This window comes from Cibotium barometz, chromosome 53, assembly GCF_041138505.1.
Source record: "Cibotium barometz isolate CiBa-2024 chromosome 53, ASM4113850v1, whole genome shotgun sequence".
Lineage (NCBI taxonomy): Eukaryota > Viridiplantae > Streptophyta > Polypodiopsida > Cyatheales > Cibotiaceae > Cibotium > Cibotium barometz.
This window is the reverse complement of record NC_141098.1, coordinates 4,465,266-4,492,179: the sequence shown is the minus strand read 5'-3', so window position 1 is coordinate 4,492,179 and position 26,914 is coordinate 4,465,266. Positions and strand designations below refer to the sequence as shown.

The following is a 26,914-nucleotide window of genomic DNA, read 5'->3' as shown; positions in this document are numbered from 1 at the left end:
CTCATCCCATAGACTGAGGATTGAGACTAGTAGAGCTGAGCGGATACCCAGAGAGGACATGACATGTAGACTTTGTTAGACGGTTGAGTCAGAGGAGCACTTTGTTTGCCAATGCCCAGTCTACTATGAGACTAGAGGCGGATTTGATTGTCTATTTAGAGAGGGATTTGGACCCTTACCCTGGATCATGGAGTACCCAAATTAGAGCTGCCTTGGACCCTCCCTACTGGAGCTTAGCCGACATAGAGAGTCACTACTCGGAGCTCGTCACCCCTAACAGCCTTCCTCTTAGCTTACCATTACCAATTTTTTCTGACCTAGAGGGGTGGATAGGGAGGCACTAGAGCCCACCATAGTGGATATGAGAGCGTATAGCACAGTGCCCTCTTGCCAGGCCCATGGGAGACATCAAATCGGGGACGCACACTCCAGAGAGCTAGATGATGTCATCCCATCGGACCTTGACCATCCCCATCTCATTAGCCCAAGATATAAGAGATTCTAGCCATTCATCGGGCAACCTCATCCTCATGGTAGACTATCAACATCTCTAGCCTTCTTGTATCATGCATGATGAACATCCTAGATGGGCCCTTGCTTGACATGTAGCATTGATTGTTTGTTTTTATTAAGCTCTCCCATATTCCATCACTTATTGTACCCTATACCTGGCATAGTAGGATCTAGATGTTTCACCTTGTATAATCTCAGAGTCAGAGATCTTAGCTTTTAGTTTTCAGTTCTAGTTTATTGTTGCTTTTTCTTATTTCATCCACAATGAGATTTCATGGTAGTGTACACATCATTTTGGTCTAATAGACCCTTCGAGCCTTTTGAAGACGACTCTCTCTCTCTCTCTCTCTCTCTCTCTCTCTCTCTCTCTCTCTCGTGGATCCTTTGGACCCACCTCCATCCTCGAACCGAGCCTCCTCACTCCAATGTGCCTAATGCCCCTGGCCCCCTGGAGGTTGGCCTCGATCCCATCATTGGCTCCAAATGTAGGACATGCTCCATTGTCATCCATAGCATAGCTAAGGTAGACCTCTTGACCATCATGCTTGATATTTTGGGGGACTGATGCTCCTCTCATGTTTCATGTTCCTTATATTCCATGATGAGATTTCCATGGATAGCTTTGTATAACTCCAAGGAGATAGTTTACTTTATTTTCCATTCCATGATGAGATATATGAGATAGTTTACTTTATTTTCCATTCCATGATGAGATATGACATGGACAACATTGTATCACTTTTGTGTCATAGGCCCATTGGGTTTTTAGTAGACAATCTCTCTCTCTCTCTCTCTCTCTCTCCACCACCATGTACATGTGTAGTTCCCTTAATGTGGGAGGGGGTGGCAAAACAAACAATGCTCTCAAGTAATGGGCTATGGGGAGCTTTGATCTCAACACAAGAAATTAAGTATGGCTCAAGGGGCCTTTAATCTGCATCATGTGGTATTAGATCTCCCAAAAGTAGATTATGAATCGATGTCTAATTAGTTTAAAAATAGTTGGTTATGAGTCCATGTGTAATTAATCGATTATGAGTCGATGTGTAATTGGTTTAAAATTAATTAAAACCAATTGAAGAATAATCAAAATCTCCTCCACAACATTGAGGTTCTCAAGGCCACATGCACTACTAGAAGGCCATGACATTGTGAGAGGCAAAGGCTCTTACAAAACAGGCGGTAACCCTTGTTCCTTTACTTCAAAAGGACAAGAATCCCCTTGTTTTGATATATCAAGCAACCACACGTGTGCACAATCACACAAAAGAACCCTCCTCCATCCATGCTGTGGTCATACAGAACAAGATATTTTGCGCATGGATTTTAATCGTCTCCAATGTTTCTGCCATAGACAATCTGACTATTAGTCCGCAATGCACTGAATTGAAATAGAATACACCAAGCTGCCTTTTTTGAGGTAAAAATCAGGCCCAAAAATCTCTGGACTTGCTACTGCTCAGCTGAAGAGAAAACATTTGCACTAAGGGAAACAGCCTATGTTCTAGCATACCAAATTCCGCCACACTTGCTTCATGATAGAAATCCATTAACTTACAATTTCAGTTAAGAATCAAGACAGCAGTGCAACAATGAACAGGTCTGCAGAAAGTGGTGATGATACAGAAAGTAAGGATCATACTTATTTCCAATGGCATTTACTTACAAAGACTCAGGCTATCAACTCTATCAAGCATACACGACTAATCCATCACACAGCAGAAGGATTAGATAACAACTCAAGGGACTGCTTCAAATATGATACAGCGGTCGGGACATCATCAAAAGCAAGGGCACTCACTGCAAGCCTTGCAGCTTTCTGCGCTTCAGCTATTTTATCAGGTGCAGGCTGGTAGGTGTGTCCTTTGAAGGAGGCCACAGGGGTACTGGCTGTCCGCTCTAATCCAGAGGGATCATTCAATCCTGCAAAGGAGCCATAGTCTGCAGAAAAAGGTGCTGATGCAGGATATGCCACAGTGCTTGGAGCATGGGCACCTTGAGATTGATAATAGACTGCATCTGAACCCACATTGTTGGCAATGTATGTTGTTGGAACACTGGAGTACATCGATCCATTGGCTGATGTTTGTGCATACTCATGGTAATGTGCATTGTCAGGCTGGCCGCCATTATATGCATCCAATTGAGATCGTGATCCATATTGATTTGCAGCTATGGTAGGAGACACAGCCGATAAGTCAGGATGCAGGGATGAAGATGGGTAATACGCGCCAGGATAAGGAGATGTATAGCCAGAATGTGCAGAATCAAGAGGTAGTTGCGGCATCCCATGTTCGGTATTGTTTGAATACTGATCACTATGGTCAGGCTGCAAAGCTTGATCAGTAATCGGTCTTGACCCACCATCCAAGTTTGGGTTTGCCACCCCAAATCCCATGTTTGAAGCTTGATCTACATGCGTCCTCCTTTCAGGTTCCTGAAAAGCTGCATCGCCGGGACTCACCTGTCAAAAAAAAATTATTTTTTAAAACTCTTAATCTTCCTATGTTTAACTATCTAGTTGGTAGAAGACTTCAAGATTAACTACATGAGAGATGACAAGGACAAGGAAACAAACTGAGAACATAGAAGCTACTTTTTGGTCTCATAGACCAAAGAGGGTCTATGAGACCAAAAAGTAGCTCCTTGAAAATACTGCTCCATGGGAAAACTGAAAACTGGAAAATGAAAATAGCTACTATACTATGAACATGTTCAGGTAGCTATGTGACTAATGCAAGCTGCCACTATGGAGGGTGGGAGGAATGCTTGCCTCATCCAATAATAATACCATCCTCCTCCATAACAGAGGGCACAGCTGTGATGATGTCATAGGTAGCCTGGTAAAACACTTTTGCTTTTTCCCGCGACAAACCATCAATCCCCACGTCTGTGAGTTCTTCCCTTGTCAGAGAGACTCTGATACCAATGTAAGGTCCACATAAGACCAAGCCCAAGGATTACCTGACATAGAACCACTGTGGATCAAGGTACAGGACATACCTGAGAAACCATAGCAAGGTTTCCATAGACCTAAATATTGAACACGTCACGTGACCACGATAGATTGTGGTTAGCAACTCACCACCCAAGTGTAGGTTCAGTACCTCGAACCACCCCCAGCCTGAGATCAGATTGCCATCGCAAGCCTGCCAGTCATCACCAATGACCTCGACCTGGCGTTAGCCACCCACTGACAGCTCCATGGCCATGAGATCTTGCATGTTCTGTAGTAAGCCGTGTGTCAGGACAAGGGTAGGGCTAGGGGGAGTTGGGCGGTTCAGGGGAGTCTGGACTAGTTTGGACGGCCAGGATAGTTAGCCGGCTAGGGTCTATATCCGGCGGTTGGGTGGAGAGTTGCCCTATTCTCTTCTAGGAGGCTGCATGAGCTAGGGCTAGGTGGAGTTGGGCGGTTCAGGGGAGTCCGGACTAGTGTGGACGGCCAGGGCTATAGTTAGCCGGCTAGGGTCTATATCCGGTGGTTGGGTGGAGAGTTGCCCTATTCTCTTCTAGGAGGTTGCATGAGCTAGAGGCCCTAGGCCTCATACCGTGGCTCCTTGACACATCTATAACAAAGGACTGGTGGTGTGTGGGGTGGAGGTGGACGGGGTGGGCAGGCTATGAGGGTTGCTGCTAGGGTGGCAGGTGGAGGATTGGGGATGAGAGGTGGAAGAGTTGATGGTGAGGGAGGGACTTGTTGGGTGTAGGTGAGTGCCGGGATTGGCAGGTAGTAGATAGGAGTGTAGGGACCTGCCAAGTGACTGGCAGCTGTGGTTGTTGGTGGGAACGGCTGCTGCTGTTGGTGTAACTGGCGGAACCCCTTCAGGAAATAGCAGTCTTTATCCTCATGACCACGCTTCTCACATGAGTTGCAATATCTCCTTCTCAGGCACTCCCGTGGGTGTGACCTAATAGCTTGACAGATGGCACATCAAACTGTTCTTTTGGCTTCCTGTTGAGCCTTGAGCTCTTCTATCTCCTTCCAGAGCTGAGCAAGACTACCCTCTCTTGTTGAGCCTTTTGGAGCTTAAGAGCTTCTAGCTCACGCTTGAGATGGTCTTCTTCATCGTGGGCCTTCAGCATGAAAGCTTCCAAGTCCATTTGGAGCTTGGTCACTATGTTGTTGGCAGTGGCCGTGGACCCTGGAGTGCGTTGCCGTCACCTTCAAACAAGAGACGTGCATGTTCGAGTTGAGCGGCAAGTTCTTGGAACTCCCGCAAGGTGGCGCCTGGCCTGAGGCTCTCCAGGATCTTTTGTTGAGTGGTTCGAGGAAGAGCCTCATTCACCCACTGATGCACACCATGAAGTCACCTGCATGGATGGGCAAGTGGGCCACAGCCCGTGTCCTGAGCTCAAAGACTGTTTCACAGGGAAGCAGCTTAACGTGGTGGAATTATTGCAACACCCACTTCTCATGATTGCTGGACAAAAGGTTCTGGAGAAGGTTCCCCGCAGGACTATCCAGTTGGCAAAATGGTTTACTAGAAACTGACTGAATCAGTTGTCAACGGACCCCTTCGAAGGAAAAAGTACCACATAGACATCCTCCCTGTCCAACCCTCTCCAAGCAGCGCCCCACATAGTCGTTGACATCCTCTGCGGGGAGTTCCTTTGAAGCTTGGTAGCTTGACATTCACACGTCCCAGCACAGTCACCAGGGTTTCAGTTCCAGCCATATTTACATTGGCCATAAGTGAAGATAAGGGTGAGGCTATAGGGAGGCACAAAATTCAAATTGAGTTTTCTACGCCTGTAAAACCAATTGACAAGGGGCTTTTCAGTGGACTTGATGACCCAACCCAATAGCGCCTGTTGGGCATGCGACACTAGACTCTAGAACTCATGAGGAACTCCTGATTGCTGGGAGTAGGATTGACAAATTTTGAGCGTACGTGTAGCAGACCATACTGCTCGGCACACGGGTTGTGACAATGGACAGTGTCACAGGTTCAATCTATGGGAATATGCCTTTAGGAGTCGCTACTTGACCAGGGAAATGTGCGGCTACACTGCCCCGCTCCACTACGGACTCACACAACTCTGCAAAGCATCAAAACGTTTTGCTATCCAAACAAAGAAGTGCATGAAGAAATTGCGCGAAGGTTCTCACAAAAGGAATGGTAAAGTCTACACTCCAATAGCCAACTCTGCAAAGAGTCAAAACATGAAGAATATGTTTTGCTATCCAAACAAAGAAGTGGATAGAGAAATTGCAAAGGTTCTCACGAAATAAATAGTAAAGTCTACATTCCAATATCCTAAGTTCAGATCAGTTGGTGATGATATTGCGAGAGAGTGCTTGCAAGAGGTGAGCAACACCTTCGCAGCAAACGAGGCACAAGGAGTATGCGATAAGGTAGGGATAAGTTGCCAATCTTGAAGGAAAGAGACGCACACTATACACAGACAATGAAGAATAACAACAATTGCATTCATTCACTAAAAGCTGATTGGCTTCGGCAGTCCCAAGATTGCTCATTTATACACGTGCTTCAGCCACAGTGAGAAGGTGCACCATTTGGGCAATAAAGGGCCCGTGCCACTGAAAGAGGAGCGTGATTCCGGTGCAACCTATCACTGATTGCCAATAGTAGGGGTGCGCCATCCTTACTGATGGTGTGGTGTGCAAGTGGTGGTCCTCCAAGGTAAGAGATAGACCTAGTAAATGCAACAGCGTGCGTGGCCGATGAAGAGGTTGGTAGTAGGTAGGTACTTCTATCAATGATTCACCAACTTGGAGTGCCACTTGTCACGAGGCGGCTGGCACTTGTCAATCTGGACACCGGGCAATCTGACAGGCTTGCATCAACCAAAGAATAAGCTAAGAAGAATGCAAGTGCTACAAGATTCATAATTCCTTATGATTTTATTTTGCCTTGAATTTCAACCAAGTAAGAAACCCACCGCCGAATCCAAAACTCCACCAGGTGAGCTCAACAACTCTTCATCATCACCAGGTGGACCAGGCACAGGTCTCCTTCCTTCGCTGAGAGCCTTTCGTATATCTGCTGCCTTCCACACAGCATACTTCTGCTTTTGTTCAAACTGGCATAACAAAAACCGGTCATTAGAATGTTATAAATAAATTGATAAACATACGCACACATAGATATATACTATATATACAACAATGCTCGTGGATAAACCAACATCAGGTTGCAACGAGCCAAACTGGTGCAAAATTTCAATAAATATGCTGGCAGCATAAAAGGTTTTGGCAGTGTTCCTGAAAAAAGGAAAGTAAGATAAAAGGTGAGAAAAAAGAAACCACATTCCTAAGATAAGATGCTACAATTAATAATCACAATATTATTCACTATACACTTACAGGTCAGCTCGGCCTGCTCTATCCTGCTTATCAGCCTTTGCAAATACATTAAGAGCAAAGCCCTCTACATACAGATTGTCTTCTGGACTCAACTGAAGAAACTTCTTATCCTGCGAAGTGCTTTGCAAAAACATTATGTAAGTGGGGTTTATGCAATCCACAACAAAATTCCTCACACCCAATAGCTATGTATGTGACACACCTGAAACCTTTCTGATGCTAGGAATCAAAGAGAGGATAATTTCAAGGTTCACCATGGACCAGCCCCAAAAAACCTTCCACACACACACACACTCCAAGACCCCCTACTGGAGTAAGGATACAGTGCTAGTCACCCATGCTCAAAACTAGACGTTTAACCCACGCACCCAAAACTAGACTACCAAGCAAAGAAATGCAATCATGTTCTGGAGTCAATTAAATGAACTACTCTTGCGGAGGCTCATGACCAGGGATACCTGGTTATACCCAGGAGATATACCCCTTACTCTCACGGGTCTCCAGAGGTGCCATGTGCATATGTAATTATGCTAAACTAAAGGCATGCCAAAAGCTTTAACATACTAATCCAGCAGAAAGGAAACATACCTTCTCCAACTGATTCATTAAAGAGACCAAGATTGCACTTGTTGTCTTGGTCCGTTCTTTTATAGGAATTTTCAACCCACGCTCCATTGCAAAGAGCCTACCTGCAAGAAGTTAAAGAGAAATTCATGTGGTCATTTGGCACATGGTTTGCATGCTTCCTAGTTTTGAAAAAAGGTGCTCTAACAATTCAAATAAATTTTCATGATATGCTATTCAAATAAAGGAAAGAAAACAATTACTTCATTGTTACGTACTTGATGCTAAACCATATGGTTAGAGACCTTAATCTTGAGTTAGGGGACCCTGAGGATTAGTGCAAGTGGACATAATAATATGGGATAAGGGTTCAATAGAGGATCCCATACATTATAAGCTATTATTAAGTTGACAGCTATTTGTAGGTTGACTTATGGCTATATAACTACGGTGAGCCTATTGAGATTGTATTGTACTCATGGGCTCTCTTGAGAGTGCTATGGGAGGCCAACAAACCTAGGACTTGGCTTGGGGCTTGGCTTGGGACTTAGTCCACAGTGGAACCTTAGCCTATGGACTCAAGGGAGCTCTGTGGATGCGAACCTACATTTGGGAGGTGAGCTAGCCTGCACCTCTTCTATTTGGTACTAATCTTGTTGCTTGTGTTTAGGGAGATCTTACAATTCGTATCAGAGCGAGCCTAACATGAGAAGCAGAAAAACAAGGTTTGCATGTCTCACAAATGGTTGCAAGTATGTCGAGAATCCCAGATATTTTCCTTGTGGTATTTGCTAGGGTTTGATCTTGGTTGAAAAGGTATGGTGCTTTTTCAATTTTCTGTCAAGCATGCTAACGTGTGGTTTTGGAGGGCAGGGGAGATGGAGAGTGAGAGAGAGGTGTGTGTGAGAGAGCGTGTATGCTCTAGCGTGAGCAATGTTGGACATGTCATCTCCAGCCCATTTTATGCCACTTTTTATCCAAATGTTTATCTGATGTTAAAGGAATTTTCAGCTATTTTGGGCATTTTTATCAATCGTGGACATTTGTCCTCCATTCCTACAGGCTGACTGGCTCTACAGATATGTATATAAGCATGGACATTGTTCATTCATAATTCATTCAATACTTTTCAGTTTCTTGTTCAAGTGTCAGATCTCTCTTGGCTGTCTACTCTCTCTTGTGTAATTTCTATTTGTTTCCACTTCATATTCACATATTCTCACACGGTATCAAAGATCTTGTGCTTCCACAAATCAGCAAGAAGAGTTTTCAGCCTGCGTTTTTTTTCTCTTCTGCTCCCTTGGTGGCTGTGTTTTGGAGAGTTACTTCAAGCACAAATCAACGTTTTTCTGCACTAATTCAGGACTGTTTTTTTGCCTCCTGGACAACACTTCTTTGCTGCGTTTCTCTCATAGCAGTACCTTGCTGTGTTTTTTTTTTCCAGCCCTTCTTCGCCTCCCCTAATTTTTGTATTCCGCCCCTATGCCGGACTAGCGGCAGCACCGTTTACTTCTCCATTAGCCTCTCCCTCCCTTACTTCATTGCGCTCTCCCTCCCTCCCTTCATTGCGCATCGGGTTGGCTCCTGTCTTCACCCATGTGCCTTGATCTCCGGTAGGAGTACAATTCTACATCTTTCTTTCACCTCAACTAGCATCTAGGGAGGGGGCAACCCCCAGGTACCTACTTGCAGCCTTTCTGCTATAAATTCAAGAGGAGGATTCCATGTCTTGTACACCGATTGTCATCTCTTCATCCATTCTTCCCAAGGAATCCATCTTAGATGGAACCAATTTCATATCCTTGATTCTGACAGATCCAAATTTGATCCAAGTCTAGGAAGTGCAAATTTCTTGGATATAGCTCTCATTCCAAAGCTTACACATTATGGGATCCGGAGACACGATCCTTGGTGATTTCTGGCGATGTTCACTTTGTTGAACCTTCGTCGGATGATTCTCACTCTTACCATCGAGGTCCCTCCTCCTTCCTCGGCCACCCCAACTCCACCACCAGCTTCCTCACCATCAAATTCTTTACCCCCTACCTCTCCACCCCCACTTCCGAGGTCTATCAATCTTTTGATGGAGTGCTTCTTAGCTAATACGGATATTTGCAGCAACTCCTGGAGACATTTGGGATGACCGAGTGCCATCCAATTTCTTGTCCAACGGATCCTAACTCCAAGCTCTCCCATGATGATTCCTCTCCCCTCTTCAAGGACACTACACAGTACCAAAGGCTTGTTCGTTCTCTTATTTATTTGACTTACATCAGGCTCGACATTTCTTACAGTGTCGGTGTTCTCAGTTAGTTTCTTCCGCTCCTCGACATTCTCATTGGCAGGCTGCTCTAAGCGTTCTCCGATACTTATCCGGTACCTTGGACTATGGTCTCCCTTTCAGAGGAGGCACTGGGCTTGTTGGATACTCTGATGCTCATTGGGTAGGTGATCAAGATACTCAACGATCCACTTCTAGTTATTGCTCTACTCTTGGTTCTAGTCTTATTTCCTAGAGATCCAAGAAGCAAAATACAATTTCATTATCTTCTATTGAGGCCGAGTACTGTGCTTATCTGGATACCTGTTGTGAGCTGTTAAACTACCATTGGGGCTACAGCAAACTCTGCCTAGATAATCTGGTGTGGGACTGATGGTTTACTGCGGATCATACGGGAGAACATCATGACCTGGGGCCTCTCAACTTGCTGCCAATCCTCATCGGATAAATCTGGCCCCAAAAAGCTGCTCCATACATCAAGGCTGGTGTGACGAGGGTGTCAAAAAGCCAGCCCTTCGTCCTGGGCTCCTGGAAATGTGCCTGGAAGCACTGCCGCTCAAGTAAGCTCAAGGCTGCATATCTCTGCATCACTCTGGCATGTGTTGCCGGAAGCATGGTAAAGCGTGGGCCATTGAAAGTGACACCAAGGTGGACATAGGATGAGACAATCTCCACAGGATCCCCTCTATATGTGAAGCTCAATCTGGATGTGATGGGGCAAGAGGTATTGAAGACCATTACCTTGGTTTTACCAAGGTTAACAGAGAGGTCCCACTGAGTGCAAAAGTCATGTAAGGCATCCAACTGTCTCTGAAGCCCTTCGGCTAAGTCTGAGAGGAGGACGATGTCATCTGCATAAAGTAGTATGGGGATCAACATGCCTGCCAATGTGGGACCAGCCCCGCCTAATCCATCAATGAAGCTCGAGATCTCATCAATGTAGAGGCCGAAAAGAGTGGGTGATAGAGGGCAGCCCTGTTTCACCCCAATGGTGCTGGAAATCTCCTGTGATGTACCTCCTGGGGCTCTCACTCGTCCAGTGACGGACTCATAGAGGGCGATGATGCTCCAAACCATGTCAGATGGGACTCCGATCTCCTGTAGACGGTGTAAGAGGCGGGCTTGGGGTACAGTATCAAAAGCTTTGCGAAAATCCACAAAGTAGCAGTAAATCCTGTGGTGTCGTGCTCTACCCTCCTCGATGATGGCACGGAGGGTGAAGAGGTCAAGGGTAGAGTAGCTCCTCCGAAAGCCAGCCTGTCCTGAGGCTCTGCATCCCTGGCTCTCTGCAAATGAATTGAGCTCCGCCTCTAGCACTGATACATAGAGTTTGGCCAATGTGTGGCCAATCCTGATCGTCCAGTAGTTATTAGGATCAAGTGGATCTCCGGCTTTGAGGATGGGGGTGATGGTGTTGGTGGACCAAGAGGGTGGAAATCCTTCACAAAGGGCTCTATTAAACATGTAGGCTAGTAGGGGCGCTAGGGTATCATGGACATGCGAGATGTACTCGGTAGCGAGTCCCTCATGATCTTGGGCTCGCCCATTGCGTAGTCTACGAATGGCCTTGAGGACCATGCCCTTTGTGAAGAAGGCAGAGGTGGTGGGGCGGGGGTCTGGTGGTGGGGGTAGGGGTGGCTGATGGGGGATATGATAGGGAGCGTGCATAGGAGTGCCATGTGTGTTTGGGCAGGTGATAGGTGTGGGAGAGGGATGTTCTCAAAGTTTCCTCCATGCCTCTTTGCAGTTCGGCCCTAAGAAAAGTCGGTATAACTCATCCTCTTTCCGAGCATAGAACTCCCGTTTCTTGCATTGGGTGAGCCGTTGAGAAATCCGTTGCGCTTGGCGCTTCGTGATTTGCCCAATCCGTACCTCATGCTTAAGACGGGAGCGTGTGGCCCGACATTCGTCATCATACCAATAGTTCTGGGCCATGGAACCGCAAGGTGGCTTGGCAGTAGACCGCCGCGTGCAGATGAAAGAAGCTGTGGCAGATGTGTGGAGTATGGTGGTGAGTTGTGTTGTGAGGGTGGATAGGGGGACAGTAGGTTCCACATCCTGGAGTTGGTGGTAGATGTGGTTGGAGTAAACAGGGTCAAGCTCATGATCAAAGAGGACCTGAGTGTAATGTGAGATGGGGGGTGGTGGTGGAGGGACGGGTGGTGTGCAGGTAAGAGAGAGAGAGAGAGGTGACAAAGAAAGAAAAAGAAAGAAAGAAAGTTATATTAATCGTCTTCAAAAGACCCAAAAGATTTCATCATAGTCCATGCTATATCTCACCATGGAACAAAAGCAAAGCGTAGTACTAGGAGATTTCCACAAGATAGATAGGCCGGAGGTCCTCCATCGCCTTAAGGTTTTGGGGTCTGGATGGCTAGACCAATTTGTGGAAACCTCCAGTTAAGCGCGCATTGGCATGAACACAACTGGGAGGGGTGGATCTCCCGGGACTTGGCCCCCCACCCAATTTCCAACATGGTATCCCATGGGTTAAAGTGTAACCCCTGAGAAGCCAAGTTGAGCCTTTGGGTTAAGAAAACATGGACAAGTTTAACCTCTGAGCTAAGAAAAACAAGTTGGCACCAAGCGAGGGGGGGGGGGGGGGTTTGAGAAAAGTGGTGCCAAAGCGTAGCACTAGGAGATTTCCACAAAATGGATAGACTAGAGGTCTTCCAACACCTTTAGGTTTTGGGGTCTGGATAGCTAGACCAATTTATGGAAACCTCCAATTAAGTGTGCATTGGGATTGGGACAAGTGACCTCCCGAGACTTAGCCCCCCAAAATAGTGGACACTCTGGTGTCGTAACATCCAGCCCAATCAAAATCACTGAAGGTGTCGTGCATTGTCACCATTTGGCTGCCCAAGTGGCTCTCCCCATTTCGTGCCAAAGTACAAGAGGCCACGGAGCTTTGTGTCACTCGTACTGAGGCCAGGACTCGTGTCACCTACGGGAGGCCAAGCCTCATGTCACCCGTAGTGTGAGTCATGACCAAGACATGGAATCCACTATCAAGGATCCCAGTTTGGGCTTCCCACTGAGTCAATTCCGTGCTTGGGAAGACCTGCTATTTATAGGTTCCAAGAACAAGAGATGTATCCATTTCATAATGCATGTGCACACATCTTTGCGTGACTTGTTTTCATGTGATGGCCTGCTATGACATGTCCAGTTCATGAGCAAGGGACGCCAACCCATGAACCATGCGAGTGCGCTGTATTTTGACATGGTTTGTGGCATGTGAACAAGTGGTAAGTATTCATTTAAACCCTTGTTTCTTATTCTAAAGGTTTTATAACCTTTGCAGTTCACATTCATTAAAGGTGGGCGCCGGCCATTGGCTAGCCCAGGACCCAAGGGATGCAAGTTAGGGCAACCCAACCTGTGGGCACCCTTTTGGCCATGTAAACACACATAAGTGTGTGTACACCAAAAGGAGGTGCCCACCTTGGTTTGAGGTGGGTTGTGCCATGTACCTATTTGTGTACTTGCACCATGGAGGCTTGGGCCACAATCTCTACAAGCTTGTGAGACAGGCTCTAGTATGAGAGTGGCTATTCGTGCATGGTCTTGGAATGACGGTTTTGCATTCACTCCCCTCTAGGTGTATGAGATTGGTGGCTAGGTTACTTTGACTCGTTCAACGAGGCCAGCATCGACAATCTACTCCCACACCAGTAACTTGTCTTCATATTTGCATTTGCATTGGATTATCTAGCTAGAAAAACCTGGGAATCTTGTACACGGATTAAAATACTCCAATAGTATATTTCAGTATCGAGGCCGGGCGCCTGGGTGGGGGGTTGTTGGAGAATGCACAAGCGAAAGCATAAACTGAACGAGAGAGAGAGTAGAGAGAGCTTGTGGACAAGATCACCTTTTATAATAGCAATCAACTTTACAATGGCAATAGCCAGCAAGAGATGTTGAACAATGTGCAAGGGACTGGATGGGAAAGTGAATAATGGGGAGGCTCCTTATATAGTGAGGATGTGAACCTGGCTGACTGCTTTGGAACAGGCCGACCAGCTCACGACTCACTCTACAAGGAAAAAATACATAAAATACTATAAAATAGGTGCCCAAATACACTGAGATGCACTAATTTTAACACCCCCCCTGCATCTCATAGTATGCAAGAGTTTGAAGAAGATAAGTTGATGAAAATACAACCATGGACCCTCCAACACCACGAATACTGGAATCACCTCGAAAAGAGCACCCGCCAACCTGTTTCCTCGAAACAAAAATGCCACCACAAACAACAAGGAACTTTGCTTGGCTACGAATTCCCACACAAGTGTGCAGTGAACTCCAAGAATAGATGATGAGCTGCTGGACACACCGTGCCCATAATCCCCAATAGTGGACAGAAAACACATCACGTCCCAAAAGCCTCGAATAATGAACTTGGAACAGATCCAGTTCATAATCTCTGCTATACAAAAAATAACCATGTCCTACCAAATGTCTAATGCTTGGAACTCTGAATCACGGTTCCCATGCACCAGTACGTGGTGCTGCAATCAGCCCCCTCTCCCGCCCACAAGCCTCCTCTAGCTGCAAGTACATGGGGGGAACTACATGTATACTAGAGAAGTACACCATCTGGGTTCTCGAGAGCCGAGAGCGCCTTGGGAGCCCTAGAAGTGGTACTAGAAGAATCTGTATCACTACCGTGTGTCATGTCTTTGGTGGAACCATGGACCCTCCAACACCACGAATACTGGAATCACCTCGAAGAGAGCACCCGCCAACCTGTTTCCTCGAAACAAAAATGCCACCACAAACAGCAAGAAACTTTGCTTGGCTACGAATTCCCACACAAGTGTGCACTGAACTCCAAGAATAGATGATGAGCTGCTAGACACACCGTGCCCATAATCCCCGATAGTGGACAGAAAACACATCACGTGCCAAAAGCCTCGAATAATGAACTTGGAACAGATCCAGTTCATAATCTTTGCTATACAAAAGATAACCATGTCCTACCAAATGTCTAATGCTTGGAACTCCGAATCACGGTTCCCATGCACCAGTAGGTGGAGCTGCAATCAGCCCCTCTCCCGCCCACAAGCCTCCTCTAGCTGCAAGTACATGGGGGGAACTACATGTATACTAGAGAAGTACACCATCTGGGGTCTCGAGAGCCGAGAGCGCCCTGGGAGCCCTAGAAGTGGTACTAGAAGAATCTGTATCACTGCCGTGTGTCATGTCTTTGAGATGAAGACTTGCCCTTGGTCTTGTCCTTCTTCTTGGACAAACAGTCCTTGGACAGATGTCCTCTCTTCCCACAAGAGAATTAGCGACTCCGACCTTTCTTTTGAAGTGAAGTAAGTGCCTGATCAAAACTGTGAAGAGACATCTTATCTTACCTTGAGAAACGAGGACGGACTCTTCCTCCAAGAGTAGGGAGCGAAGATCATCAAAATCCATCTGAGTGGATGTGACCTGGCCCCTCAAAGATCGAGAAATCACATCATAGTCCGGGGGAATCTTGGTGAGGATAAGCACAGCCAGCTGAGTAGAGAACAAAGCAACAACCATTGCCAGTAACTAGTCATGGATAACCTTGGCCTTCATGAGGAACAACTGCATAGAACTGCCTGCACGGAATAACAAACCATAGAGTTGCCCTTGCAAGGTAATTGCCCTCGCCCAGATATTCAGTTTGGGGTTTCCCAGTGTAGCAAAGTTATGCATAGCCCAGGTACAAAGCATTGGCAAGCAATGAAGCGGATCTTCCACATCTTCAGGGCACCCTGGATCTTGCTTTGGTATATCCCACGCACGGCAGTGGGGGGGGCAGCTTGCGGTTACATGCTTACAGTGATTCAGATTGAGCTGGTGACTATGATACACGGCAATCCACCAAGTTTTTGGGGCATTCATGCATATCATGGTTGAGCAAAAAGCAACCCATTGTTGCCACATCTACATGTGAGGCGGAGTAAAAGGCAGCCTTTATAGCCACAATAGATTGTGTATGGCTAAGGAGATTGATGGCTGATCTTCGTGAGTGTCAACAGACACCCACTACCATCCTCACTGACAGTCGAATTGCTATAGCTGTGGCACGAAACCCAGTGTTTCATGCATGTACTAAGCACATCGAGATTCATTATCATATGTCAGAGAGAGAATACATGCACGGGAGATCACATTATCTTATTGCTCTACACAGGGCAATATTGCAAATCTATTCACGAAGGCGTTGTCTCGAGAGAGAAGTTTGAAGCTTTCCACAAAGCTTTGGGCTTTTTCTCCTACAGAGAGTGATCTGCTATCCACCTTGTACAAGTTCACATTACCACTATAGGGGGGATTTATTGGCATGTGAACATGGGCTAACCAAGGGTACTTTTTCCCTTTGGAGATCTGGTATGAAAGGACACCATCTACTTTAGTTGTGTTATGATATTATGGAGTTAACCTACTAGCTCCACACATTCCAATGGAATCTATTCTTTGATCTCATTATCATCTTGTGTGTGTCTCCTTGTGAGTGTGCTGTTGTGCCAAACCCTAATTTAGTTCCTGCAGCTCCCCTCCTGGGCCAACAACCAGGTGCATGTGGCACCACAAGATGTACACAAAACGGCATTCACGACATCATTTGGTTTGTATGAGTTTTCGGTTATGATGTTTGGACTCACGAATGCCCTGACCACGTTTAATAGAATGATGGATCACATTTTCCATGAGCATCGAAAATTCACAGGTGTGTTTTTCAAAGACATCTCCAAGAACGAGGGGAAACACCACCAACACTTGTTTATTGTGTTTGAACAGCTTCGTATAAGCACAAGCTCTTTATCAATGCAAAGAAGAGTGAATTTTTTCTCTAAGAGATTCATTATTTGGGGCACATTGTGTGCATCAAGATGGATCCTACGAAGATAGAAGCCATTCGAAATTGGCGTGAGCTACCTTCCATACATGGAGTACGAAGTTTTCTGGGTTTATTCTCATATTACAAGCGTTTTATCAGGCACTTTGCATGGATTGCTTCGCCATTGCATGAGCTCACTAAGAAGAAGGCAGCCTTCAAATGGACATTTGATGCGAAAGAGGCTTTCTTTTGCCTCAAGGATGTCATCCTAGACTTGCAAAAACCTTTCTGTGTGGAGTGTGATGTCAAAGTGCGCAGCGGAAAGCAAGGAACGAGACAACGGCACAGAGAGAAGAGAAAAACAATTTGCATAACAATGAAGATGAAGTGTACATGTCTGTCCCTAGCGTGGGGTGGTCCCCGTAAGTGAGGGCGTGATGACATACTCCCGTGAGGGAGGACTCGGCCCATGAGGGCTCTCGTGAGTGAATGAGGGGAGAGATTCACCGGGCCATATATAGCAGCCTACGTGCATGGCCGACCCCCTCAAGACAAACCAACCAGCATAAAATGGGAAAATAAGGGAGATCAAATGGGTGGCCAACCCACAACCAAGGGTCGAAGCATGAGGGAAAAATAGGTGCTGCCCGGGAACAAATTGGGCGCCCCTAACACGACAAAATGGGCATACACCCAGGAGATGAATAATGCTAACACCCCCTCTCAGATCCTGGGTGTGGAACAAGTCTCCAAGGAGCTGGAAGAAAACCCAAACTGCCTGACTGAGATGTCGATCATCTCCCGCATAACGCCAAGAAGCTGCCTCAACTTCGCCTCAGTCGAAGTCGATGCCCCGCTCCAAGACATTGCGCCGTAAGCAAAATCCACAAGTGAACCTCCAACTGTCCACATCTCCAACCCAAATATGTCACACCTAACCACACAAAGTGGCCCCCTCTGGCACCTTCAGAACGTCTCAGCCTACATACATGGCCGACCCCCTCAAGACAAACCGACCGGCATAAAATGGGAAAATAAGGGAGATCAAATGGGTGGCCAACCCACAACCAAGGGCCGGAGCATAAGGGAAAAATAGGTGTTGCCCGGGAACAAATTGGGCGCCCCTGACACGACAAAACGGGCATACACCCAGGAGATGAATAATGCTAACATGTGATGCATCTGGAAGGTGCATTGGGGTTGTCCTAAATCAAGAGGGACATGCCGTAGCTTATGAAAGCCGTCGTTTGCATGATGCCGAGCTTTTGTTGGGCATCTATGAGAAGGAGTTGTTGGTTGTAATTCATGCATTGACTATTTGGAGACTATCTTTTTGGGGCTGATTTTATGGTCAAGACAAATCATCAAAGCCTAAGGTACTTCTTAACACAAATAAAGCTTTCGGAGAAGCATATGAGGATGGCAAACTTCTTATCCATGTTTCATTTTCAGATTATGCACACTCCAGGAAAGAAGAATGTGGTGGCAGATGCATTGTCCAGAAAGCCATATTATGGTTGTAGTGTCACTTGTCTCACATGGGGACTTATGTGCCATGCGTCAATTGTACCATATTAATGCTGATTTTGGGCATATATGAAAAGATTTAATGGTTGGACATGTACATGCCTCTTATGTACTCAAACAGGGGTATCTCATGAAGGATAATTCCCTATGTGTTGTGTCAAACATGAGGCCAAAGGTTATGGATGAGTGCCATGCTCCACCATATGCAGGACATGTCAGAATACGCAGCGGAGATGATGACCAAATCTGGGAACACAAGAGCAAAAGCAAAAACGCAGGCAGAAAAACAGCACAAGAGAGAGACAGATGTAGGCGTGTAACTCTGCTCTATATACACAAAAAGATCCCGAGATATGATACAAATAAGGCATGGGGGCTGGGGTCCTATATATACCCCCCCTAGAGGGCAGTCGGCCAGCATCAGGAGTGCCCACGACTGATAAAAAAGACCCACGACTGCATAAATGCAGTCGGCCAGCAAAACAGGTGCCCACGACTGATCAAATCCAGTCGGCCAGCAGCCCTGAAGCCCACGACTGATGTAGATCCAGTCGGCCAGCAATAGGGTGCTCCTGGCATCACCTGGCAGCCCTCCCAAGCCTCAGAAAAATGGGAAAAAATAGGGGAAAAATGCGAAGAGTGGGGAAAAATGGGAAAACACCTCATAAGGGCGGGCACACCCACAACAAAGGCCCTGGTGTATAAAACTGGACAGGAGATGACTTCTAACACCCCCTCTCAGCTCCTGGCTGTGTAACCAACCACTGGGAGCTGGGGTGCCGCCTGAGCAAATCCTGAGAGAGCGACTTCGTGAAGAGGTCCACCGTATTGTCCTCCGTCGAACAGAACTCCAGCAAGATGTCATCAGCAACAATCTGTTCACGAACAAGGTGCCTCTGGATGACCATGGATTCCTCCAGTGGAAGCCCAAACCTGCAATGTAACCTCCTCCTGCTCCGTAAAACTGCTCCTGGGCCTGAAGTAGATCCCCTCGTATCCGGATCTCCTCCCCAAACCGAGTCACTCCAACCGCGGAGTTGAACTCCATCCAACAATCCCCCTCCTGTGTACAAGAGTCCATGATCCTTCGCATGTTGCAGAAACCACAGGAAACGCAATCCTGCCTCACAAAGAGACATCTGCAACCAAGAGCTCAACTGCCTCATCAGGAAGCTCCCGTCCAAACTGGTGTCCATCAACCAGATCCATGAACCATACAGCTTCTGAATCTCAGAGACATCACACTGCTCACAAGGATCAACACCTGTTACGGTGCACAAGCAAGTCCTGGAAACCTGATGAAACCTGTCAACCACCCCCTCTGAATCCGGAACCACAAAGCCTGGAGAAACCACCTCCTTCTGCAAGTAAGCACCTGCCACCTGCCTAGCTTTCCGAAAGGTCCCCGTGGAAAGAACATCCTTAACTACTGGAAGTTCTATGTCCCGAACACGACGAGACATCAGAGCATAAGTGACCTGTTCAGCTTCCTTTGACTCACGAACACAAGAACTACCAACCTCAGTACTGGAAAGTTCCTGCCAACTGCTGCCATCTACTGGCAAGCTATCCACCACCTGGTCTCGGAAAGCTCGCACCTGCAGCGTATCCACACCTGAGTAGCTATTACCACACTGCCACTCATCACAATCTTGAGGACCTGGGAGAGAGAGTGCTGAAAGCCTGTAGACTCCATTCTCCACTCCACCTTCCCAAACCACTTGGCCTGTTGCTTTGTCCCGGAGAGCAACAAAATGCTCATCAAACTCCACCCGTACGCCAGTCTTGCAAGCCTGATGCACTGACAATAGATGAAAACCAAGTGCCGGAACATACAATACCTGGGAGGAATGCTTCCCCCCTCTGCCATCGGGAACTATCTCCATCCTGCCCTCACTGTGAACTGGGATAGTGGACGTATCCCCAGTAAGAATATGACCAGAAAGCCTGCAGAGATCCTGTAAACCGGAACGGGAAGGAGTCATGTGCCTGGAAGCACCACTATCAAGAATCCACTCCCGAGTATCCGTTGCAGAGAGTCCTCCAATCTCCTCCCTACCTGAAGAAAATGAAGCATCGGTGTCCATCACCTCCAGGTGCACAAAAGCCGGAGTCTTCATGATTGCTGAGGAGTCTTCACCCTTCTCGGTCTTCCGCTCCAGTAGTGGCCTTTCTCGCCACAATCATTACAGGTCCTCTCTGCCTTCAGCTTCTCGCGGTCAGCGTCGGACATCTTCTCAGAAGACTTTTCCGATGAAGCCTTCCCTTTGCCCGAGTTACGGCCTTTCGACCGTTGGCCAGTAAAGGCCTCCGAACCTCCACCCTGAGGAGGGTTCGTGAATCGTTCCTCCTGGTCCAGGACCATGGGCACAAGCTCCTCCCACGTGATGGTGCTGAGCCTGCCACTGGTAATCAACGACGAGTAAAATGCTGAGTACGAAGAGGGCAAATGTGACAGCAACGTTATGGCCATGTCCTCTGACGATATCTCCTTCCCAGCCTGAAGAACTTCCTGCTGAAGAGCCTGCAGCTTGTTAATATGCTCCCGCATCGTCGACGACTTTGCAGGGCTCATAACCCGCATCTGTACTTCCAAGGAAATCCTCTTCATGGGCGATACCCTATTGTAAAGTGAGGCCAAATGCTGCCATATACCTCTGGCCAGCGTCATATGCTTTACATGATTAATTACCTGTGGTGTGCAGTTGAGGAAAATAAACGAACGGACCCTGGCGTTGACATGATCCCACATCTGTGTCTGGGCCTCCCGGTCCTTTCGGGTTGACGGTAACTCCCCTTCCTCTACTTCCGGCCGTGGAACACCAACAACGACAAAATCGGTGAGATCGTAGGACTCCAGAACGGATTCCATCATCACCTTCCATATGCCGTAGTTGCTCCCGTCCAACTGACGGTCCACCGGGAACGTGGGGAGTGTCGGGATCTTCACATGTCTCTCGGCCATCTCTAACAGATCTGCCATAGATGGGGTGTTACTCTGAAAAGGGTGGGTGGGTGGGAACAAAGAAGAACTGATGCCTGCAACAAGTGGCTGTCCAGCAAATCAGCCCGCCTTCCTCTTGCTTCTCCTCTTCCCGAACAGTCCAAAACAGTCCACCAATCAGCCACAAAACAGCCCCCTCTTGCTCACACAAATCCCAAGACCTATCTAGAGCCTAGGGCTCTGATACCATGTCAGAATACGCAGCGGAGATGATGACCAAATCTGGGAACACAAGAGCAAAAGCAAAAACGCAGGCAGAAAAACAGCACAAGAGAGAGACAGATGTAGGCGTGTAACTCTGCTCTATATACACAAAAAGATCCCGAGATATGATACAAATAAGGCATGGGGGCTGGGGTCCTATATATACCCCCCCTAGAGGGCAGTCGGCCAGCATCAGGAGTGCCCACGACTGATAAAAAAGACCCACGACTGCATAAATGCAGTCGGCCAGCAAAACAAGTGCCCACGACTGATCAAATCCAGTCGGCCAGCAGCCCTGAAGCCCACGACTGATGTAGATCCAGTCGGCCAGCAATAGGGTGCTCCTGGCATCACCTGGCAGCCCTCCCAAGCCTCAGAAAAATGGGAAAAAATAGGGGAAAAATGCGGAGAGTGGGGAAAAATGGGAAAACACCTCATAAGGGCGGGCACACCCACAACAAAGGCCCTGGTGTATAAAACTGGACAGGAGATGACTTCTAACAGGACATAGAGGCATACATGGACATGGCTAGTTTTCTAGGCTAATCCTTGATTAGGCAGCACATAAACAAAAGTTTAGGGCAGAAGAGTAGCCTTAGGACAAGCCAGAACCATGTCGGCTGACCAAGGGGAGCAGTCAGCCAGCAGCATATGCTCACGTGTGAAAGGCACATCATTTAATGCTGAATATGGAAGTCGTGAGCAGGCTGACAGCCTGAAGGGCAGACTGATCAGCATTGGGGGGCTTATGAAAGCCAAGGCCATAGATCATTGTAATCATCTAACCCTCAGTTGAGGGCAAGGTAAAAGTAGGGGTTTTTAGGTCTAGATTTACCTCTTTTGGAAGGCCAAAGGCCACAAAGATCTTATGGACAATTTTGTGTACTATATAATATACTGAAATTACAGCTATCTCTCTCTCTCTCTTTGTTGGTGATTTGCATCAACATTTCTTCAGATCTAACTGGATCTACTCGTTGAGGTGATACTATGTTTTTCTTGCAACTATCTCTAGCTTGTGAGCCAAAAGCTCAATATGGCACATGTTCATCTCTTTGCGAAGAAACTTTTTGTGTTGTGGATAGATAATTCCTCACTACATGGGTTCTAACCTTTGAGACCGAAGATGTGTTGATTAAAGTTGTTAAAACTTTGATCTTGAAAAACGTTCTAGAAGGTAATCTGCAAACACAGTGATGGATACTAGAAAGTGGATTGTGGTTTGAACGAGATTCATGAAAACTCAATAAAGTTAGCCTTTTTTCCTTCCCTCCAAGATCTTCATACCACATGCCCGGTCTTTTGGTAATATATAGCTATAGATCTAGGGAGCAGCCCTGATTGGGTCAGTTGCCTCACTATTTTAACGGAGAAAACAAAGATCAGTTTGTGTTCTTAAAATGAATTTCCATACTGTGAGTATTTACATTCCTAGTGTCCAAGGCATGGGAAGGTTCCTTTAATAAGTCATGGCAACCCATGGGCTTGATATCTAGAAAAGCAAGAGATGACTTCTATTAAGTATGTAAAAATATACAAAAGGGAGATTTCAAACCAAACAAGGGGGAATCTCAACCAATCACGTGCCTTGTGCTTCCAACAAGGTCCCACATGAGTTGCACTAAAAAAGATGCCATAATCCCACTCTCATAAAGTGGCCGCGCTTTCTCTCCCTCGAAGATCCCTCGATTCAAGCCCAAGTGGCCACGAGGATGTGGATGACATCACTCCAATCTTGCAAATGCAATGTAACTCATAAACCAAAGTGCCCTCAATGGCCTCAGTACATTTAGCCTTCCAAATGTCACGTTGCAATGCTAGCAATAATCTCCCATGTACTGTCCAACCTCTCTGCAGGTGGGACATATCCTAACTCCGCCATGTCTTGAGGCCGGAACCGCCGAGCAACCCCTGATTGATCATTATCACCAAATCCCTGTCATTCCTCTCATACTTGAGCTATGGGCCCAATTGTGTCAACCAAATGATAGTACCAAAAGAAATGTAAGCATCCTTCCAAGGAGATGTGCTATTGCAATCCAAATCCTATGTTCTTGTTGGTAGATTGTCTCTAAAGCTCCGGCACATCTCAAGCATGCTGGGCTAACACTAACGACCGATCTCCACTTGGTGGTGGTGAGGCCACCAAGTAGAGAAAGCCAAATAAAGGAGGATATCTCTGTCCTCCTATAAGAATGTCACAACCTCCTCCAAAGAGTCCTATGAAGGTCAGGTGTGATACCATAAGCCTCCCCACGAGGTCTGAGAGTAGGGACTCTCTAAACATGTCCCACAACAAGATGCCTGGCATTCTGCATAGTATAACTAAAAAAAGGCATGCTTTTCACTAGGTTGGTAGCATCCCTCCACACCCACTCACCCGGGTCATCCCAACACAAATACCTGATAGGGCATCTGCCATACAACCAAAGGCTCCAAGCATATGTGATCATCCGTAGGGCATGATCAATTTAAAAGTGCTTCCCTATTGTAAACCGCCTCGGGCTAATAGACCCTTCGAGTAAGCACAATAATGAAGGAAACACACATAGTCGCTACCATTTAGCTCACCGCCCAACCACAGAGCCGTTCAAGCTCACATCCAAGCACAAGGGGATAGTAGCATGACTCCACGTGCAAAGTCCATGGCATCCCATACCACCAGGACACACCCATCGGATGTAAGCACAAAGTAGTCTCAAGGTCTCAAGTCCAGGTCTCAAATCTCCCAAGATACACACCAGGATCATAACCAAGTGTTCAGCTACATCTCCCACATCATTGTACGCTATGCACAGCTGAAATCGACCAATCCAGTCTCAAGCACTCCATGTGCTATCTGCGAATTCCACATTTCGCTGGCGTTGGTGATCCAATCTTCATGCAACCTATCTAGCTGTTCCCCCAAAATAATGATCGGAAAGCCTAATCTCTTTAACCATGGGCTCTGTTCTTTCCCCGGACATGTATTTACATATCCATAAATTCTACTACCCTTCGATCCTTGATTTTGACAGCAGTCATCCACCCAATTCTGCAATTTTCAAAAGAAATCTAGCCCCGACGCAATTAGTCCATTACAGGGGTAAAGCATCATCATCAACAACTACTTTGAACGGCCTATTTACAGTGATTTAGGAATGATACTTACAGTAGTAGGCCACAAGAGGCTCGTGCTTCTGCAATTCATCTGCACGTTGAAGGTAAGGCAGCAAGATCTTCTTGGCAGGTTCCACGTCGCTGGTCATAGCGAGCCCCTCCCCCCCACTCCCGAGCAAAGAAGTGTGTGAGTTGCAAGATCAAATCAAAACGCTGTCCTGTTGCAAACCCTAATTCGGTCTGCCAGTTTATCGCAATCGCAAGTAATTAATCGTTTAAAAATGATAGGATTCAATTTTTTTAAATTACTATTTGAAACAAAACATTTTAATAACATTTTTTAGCATGATTTTAGGACACGGTACAAATCTTGTAATAAAGTCTTCTTTTCCAAAGAAAAAGATAATTGAAAATTCCTTTTGAATTTTAGATAGGATTGTTTTTAAGGGCCCTTTAGAATGGGAAATAGTGCTTGTTTTTCACATTTTATTACCTCTTATTACCTCTTTTCTTGACGACCACGCAAAGTACTTAACAGACAAAAGGCCCAAAAATGGGCATGACGCCTGTTCTAAAGGCAACCTTGTGCAATCGTACTCATATTGAGAGGTGGACCGGTCCGCCTATGCAATCAACCTTTTTTGGCCAAGATTGTTTTCCACGATTGTGTATTTTTGTAAAATCTGTATTGCTTACGTGCATTTACTGTATATTTATGGCAAAAAAATAGTTTTCCACGATTCACAGTGGTGGTATGACTAGGCTTCCTCCACTAACACAAAGAAGAAGGGTAAAGTGTAACAAAAAAGGGCACATAGCCAAAGAATGAAGGAAAGTGCAAGCAAATGCCAAGAATGTCACTCTTAAGACGAAGGAAGAATCCATTCATGCTGCAAAAATATAGGTAATGATGTAGCACACATGATCATTCTTGGATCATCGACATTAGGGCTTCTAGGCACATGACGAGTCGGAAGGAACAATATTCCTCCCTAAAGTGCGTGGGAGATAACAAGGCAATAATGCGAAGTGCCTAATCAAAGGTTGAGGTATTATTCGCTTATGCATAAAGAAGGTTGTGTAAAAAAGTCTTTCAAATGTTCTTTGGGTTCCTTTCTATCTCGTTTTATCATAAATCGTGACTTGGGGGTTCACTTTGACAAACGTAGTCATTCTTGATGGAGACGACAAGGTTAGTAAAGGGCATTCAAAGGAACAATTTATATGAACGTTTGACGTTTAAGGTCCAAGTTAAATTTGGGTAGCAATAGACTTTGGTATAAGGGATATGGGCATCTCCGAATGCAAACTCTTTCAAAAATGCTGAAAGGTCGGCTAATTGAGCATTTTCCACCAAACTTTGATTCGATGATTTCAATAGGAAGATTTGGGAGGAAAAGTCTCGTGCTTTTGGAAAGTTTAAGGATTGGTTGAAACTAAGATTGAAGCAGCTTCAAAGAGACCAAGGTCTGATGAATTCTTGGTTTCTGCAAGAAAAGAGGCATAAAGCGGCTATCTAGGAGGATGCGTGTAATGGCAGGAATCTTCCTAAATCCTTTTGGGTTGAGGTAATTAACATGACTATGTACATTCTTAACATGAGTGCTTAATGATAGGAATCTTCCTAAATCCTTTTGGGTTGAGGCAGTCAACATAGATGTATACATAAGGGATGACTCCGCTATTCACGCCTACTCGAGTAATAAACCCTTTTGGGTTGAGGCAATTAACATGACTATGTACATTCTGAATAGGAGTGAGATAGTCAAAGGGGCGACTCTATAGTACAGGTCGACTCAAATAAGAAGCTACATACTTAGAAATTTTTGGGTGTGAATGTTATGTACACGTTCCATATGCTTAGAGGACATAACTCGATATAAAAAGCCAAAAATGTATCTTCTTGGGTTACAGCATGGAGTCGAAGGGATATTGCCTCTATAACCCTCAAGTAAGAAGATTATAGTGAGCCGTGATGTGGTATTCTAGGAACAAAACTGCATCGAATGGAGGAGAAGCTTCCTTCTTCTTCATTATGCAATAAGGAAATCACCAAAGTAGCATAACCTCCACATGTACTAGCATAGGCTTCCTCACATTCTAATGGATGGTAGCTCATACCATGTCCTATGGTTGATGAAGAAGCAATACCTATAGCCACCACCATTAATCATGCATCTCAAGATGTTAGCAGATCCTAAAGGTTAAGGTTAGAGGAATTAAACAGGGCTTGAGAAGATCTTGTGAACTATGCTCTCATTGTAGAGATACATGAGATTCAGGAGCCTAACTTTTTTGTTGAAGTACAAGGGGATCTAAATTAGATGGTAGCCATTGAGTCTATCCTCAAAAGGCACACTTTGGACATTGTAGATTATCCTCAAAGATACAAGGTAATTGGCACTAAGTGGGTTTATAAAGCAATATACCGATGGAAACCTACCATCACCACATCTGTTTTATAACCATCACATCCTTCAAGATGTAGGGTAATTAGCACTAAGTGGTATACAAATGTGATGGTACTTTGACTCGTTGTGCTAAAGTCTTTGCACAAGTAAA

The 26,914-nt window shown here is 46.0% G+C and overlaps 1 protein-coding gene and 1 long non-coding RNA gene across 3 annotated transcripts; both read right to left on the bottom strand.

Annotated features, from left to right (window-relative positions):
- Positions 1-2,131: 2,131 nt before the first annotated feature.
- LOC147608207 (protein HOMOLOG OF MAMMALIAN LYST-INTERACTING PROTEIN 5-like) lies at positions 2,132-24,612 on the bottom strand. 2 transcript variants are annotated; one of them, XM_086789087.1, is made up of 6 exons: positions 24,405-24,612; positions 7,430-7,530; positions 6,842-6,951; positions 6,640-6,739; positions 6,418-6,558; positions 2,132-2,977 (listed from the first exon to the last, which is right to left on the bottom strand). In XM_086789087.1, exons 1-6 carry the CDS (start codon positions 24,499-24,501, stop codon positions 2,225-2,227), a joined length of 1,302 nt encoding a protein of 433 aa, XP_086645213.1. In that variant the 5' UTR covers positions 24,502-24,612; the 3' UTR covers positions 2,132-2,224. The 2 variants fall into 2 exon arrangements, with proteins under 2 accessions (XP_086645213.1, XP_086645214.1); XM_086789088.1 differs by having other exon boundaries at positions 6,664-6,739.
- On the bottom strand, positions 18,441-19,057 carry LOC147608208 (uncharacterized). Its single transcript, XR_015264468.1, has 2 exons — positions 18,540-19,057; positions 18,441-18,501 (listed from the first exon to the last, which is right to left on the bottom strand). It is a non-coding gene; the product is annotated as an uncharacterized LOC147608208 (long non-coding RNA).
- Positions 24,613-26,914: the final 2,302 nt, after the last annotated feature.

Excerpts from the sequence above, each read along its gene's own strand:
- LOC147608207 (XM_086789087.1), bottom strand. The coding sequence starts at position 24,501 with ATGACCAGCGACGTGGAACCTGCCAAGAAGATCTTGCTGCCTTACCTT. Across the intron at positions 6,740-6,841 it reads AGAGCAGGCCGAGCTGACCT|GAACACTGCCAAAACCTTTT; the intron begins GTAAGTGTATAG and ends TCCTTTTTTCAG. Across the intron at positions 2,978-6,417 it reads GTGGAGTTTTGGATTCGGCG|GTGAGTCCCGGCGATGCAGC; the intron begins GTGGGTTTCTTA and ends TTTTTTTGACAG.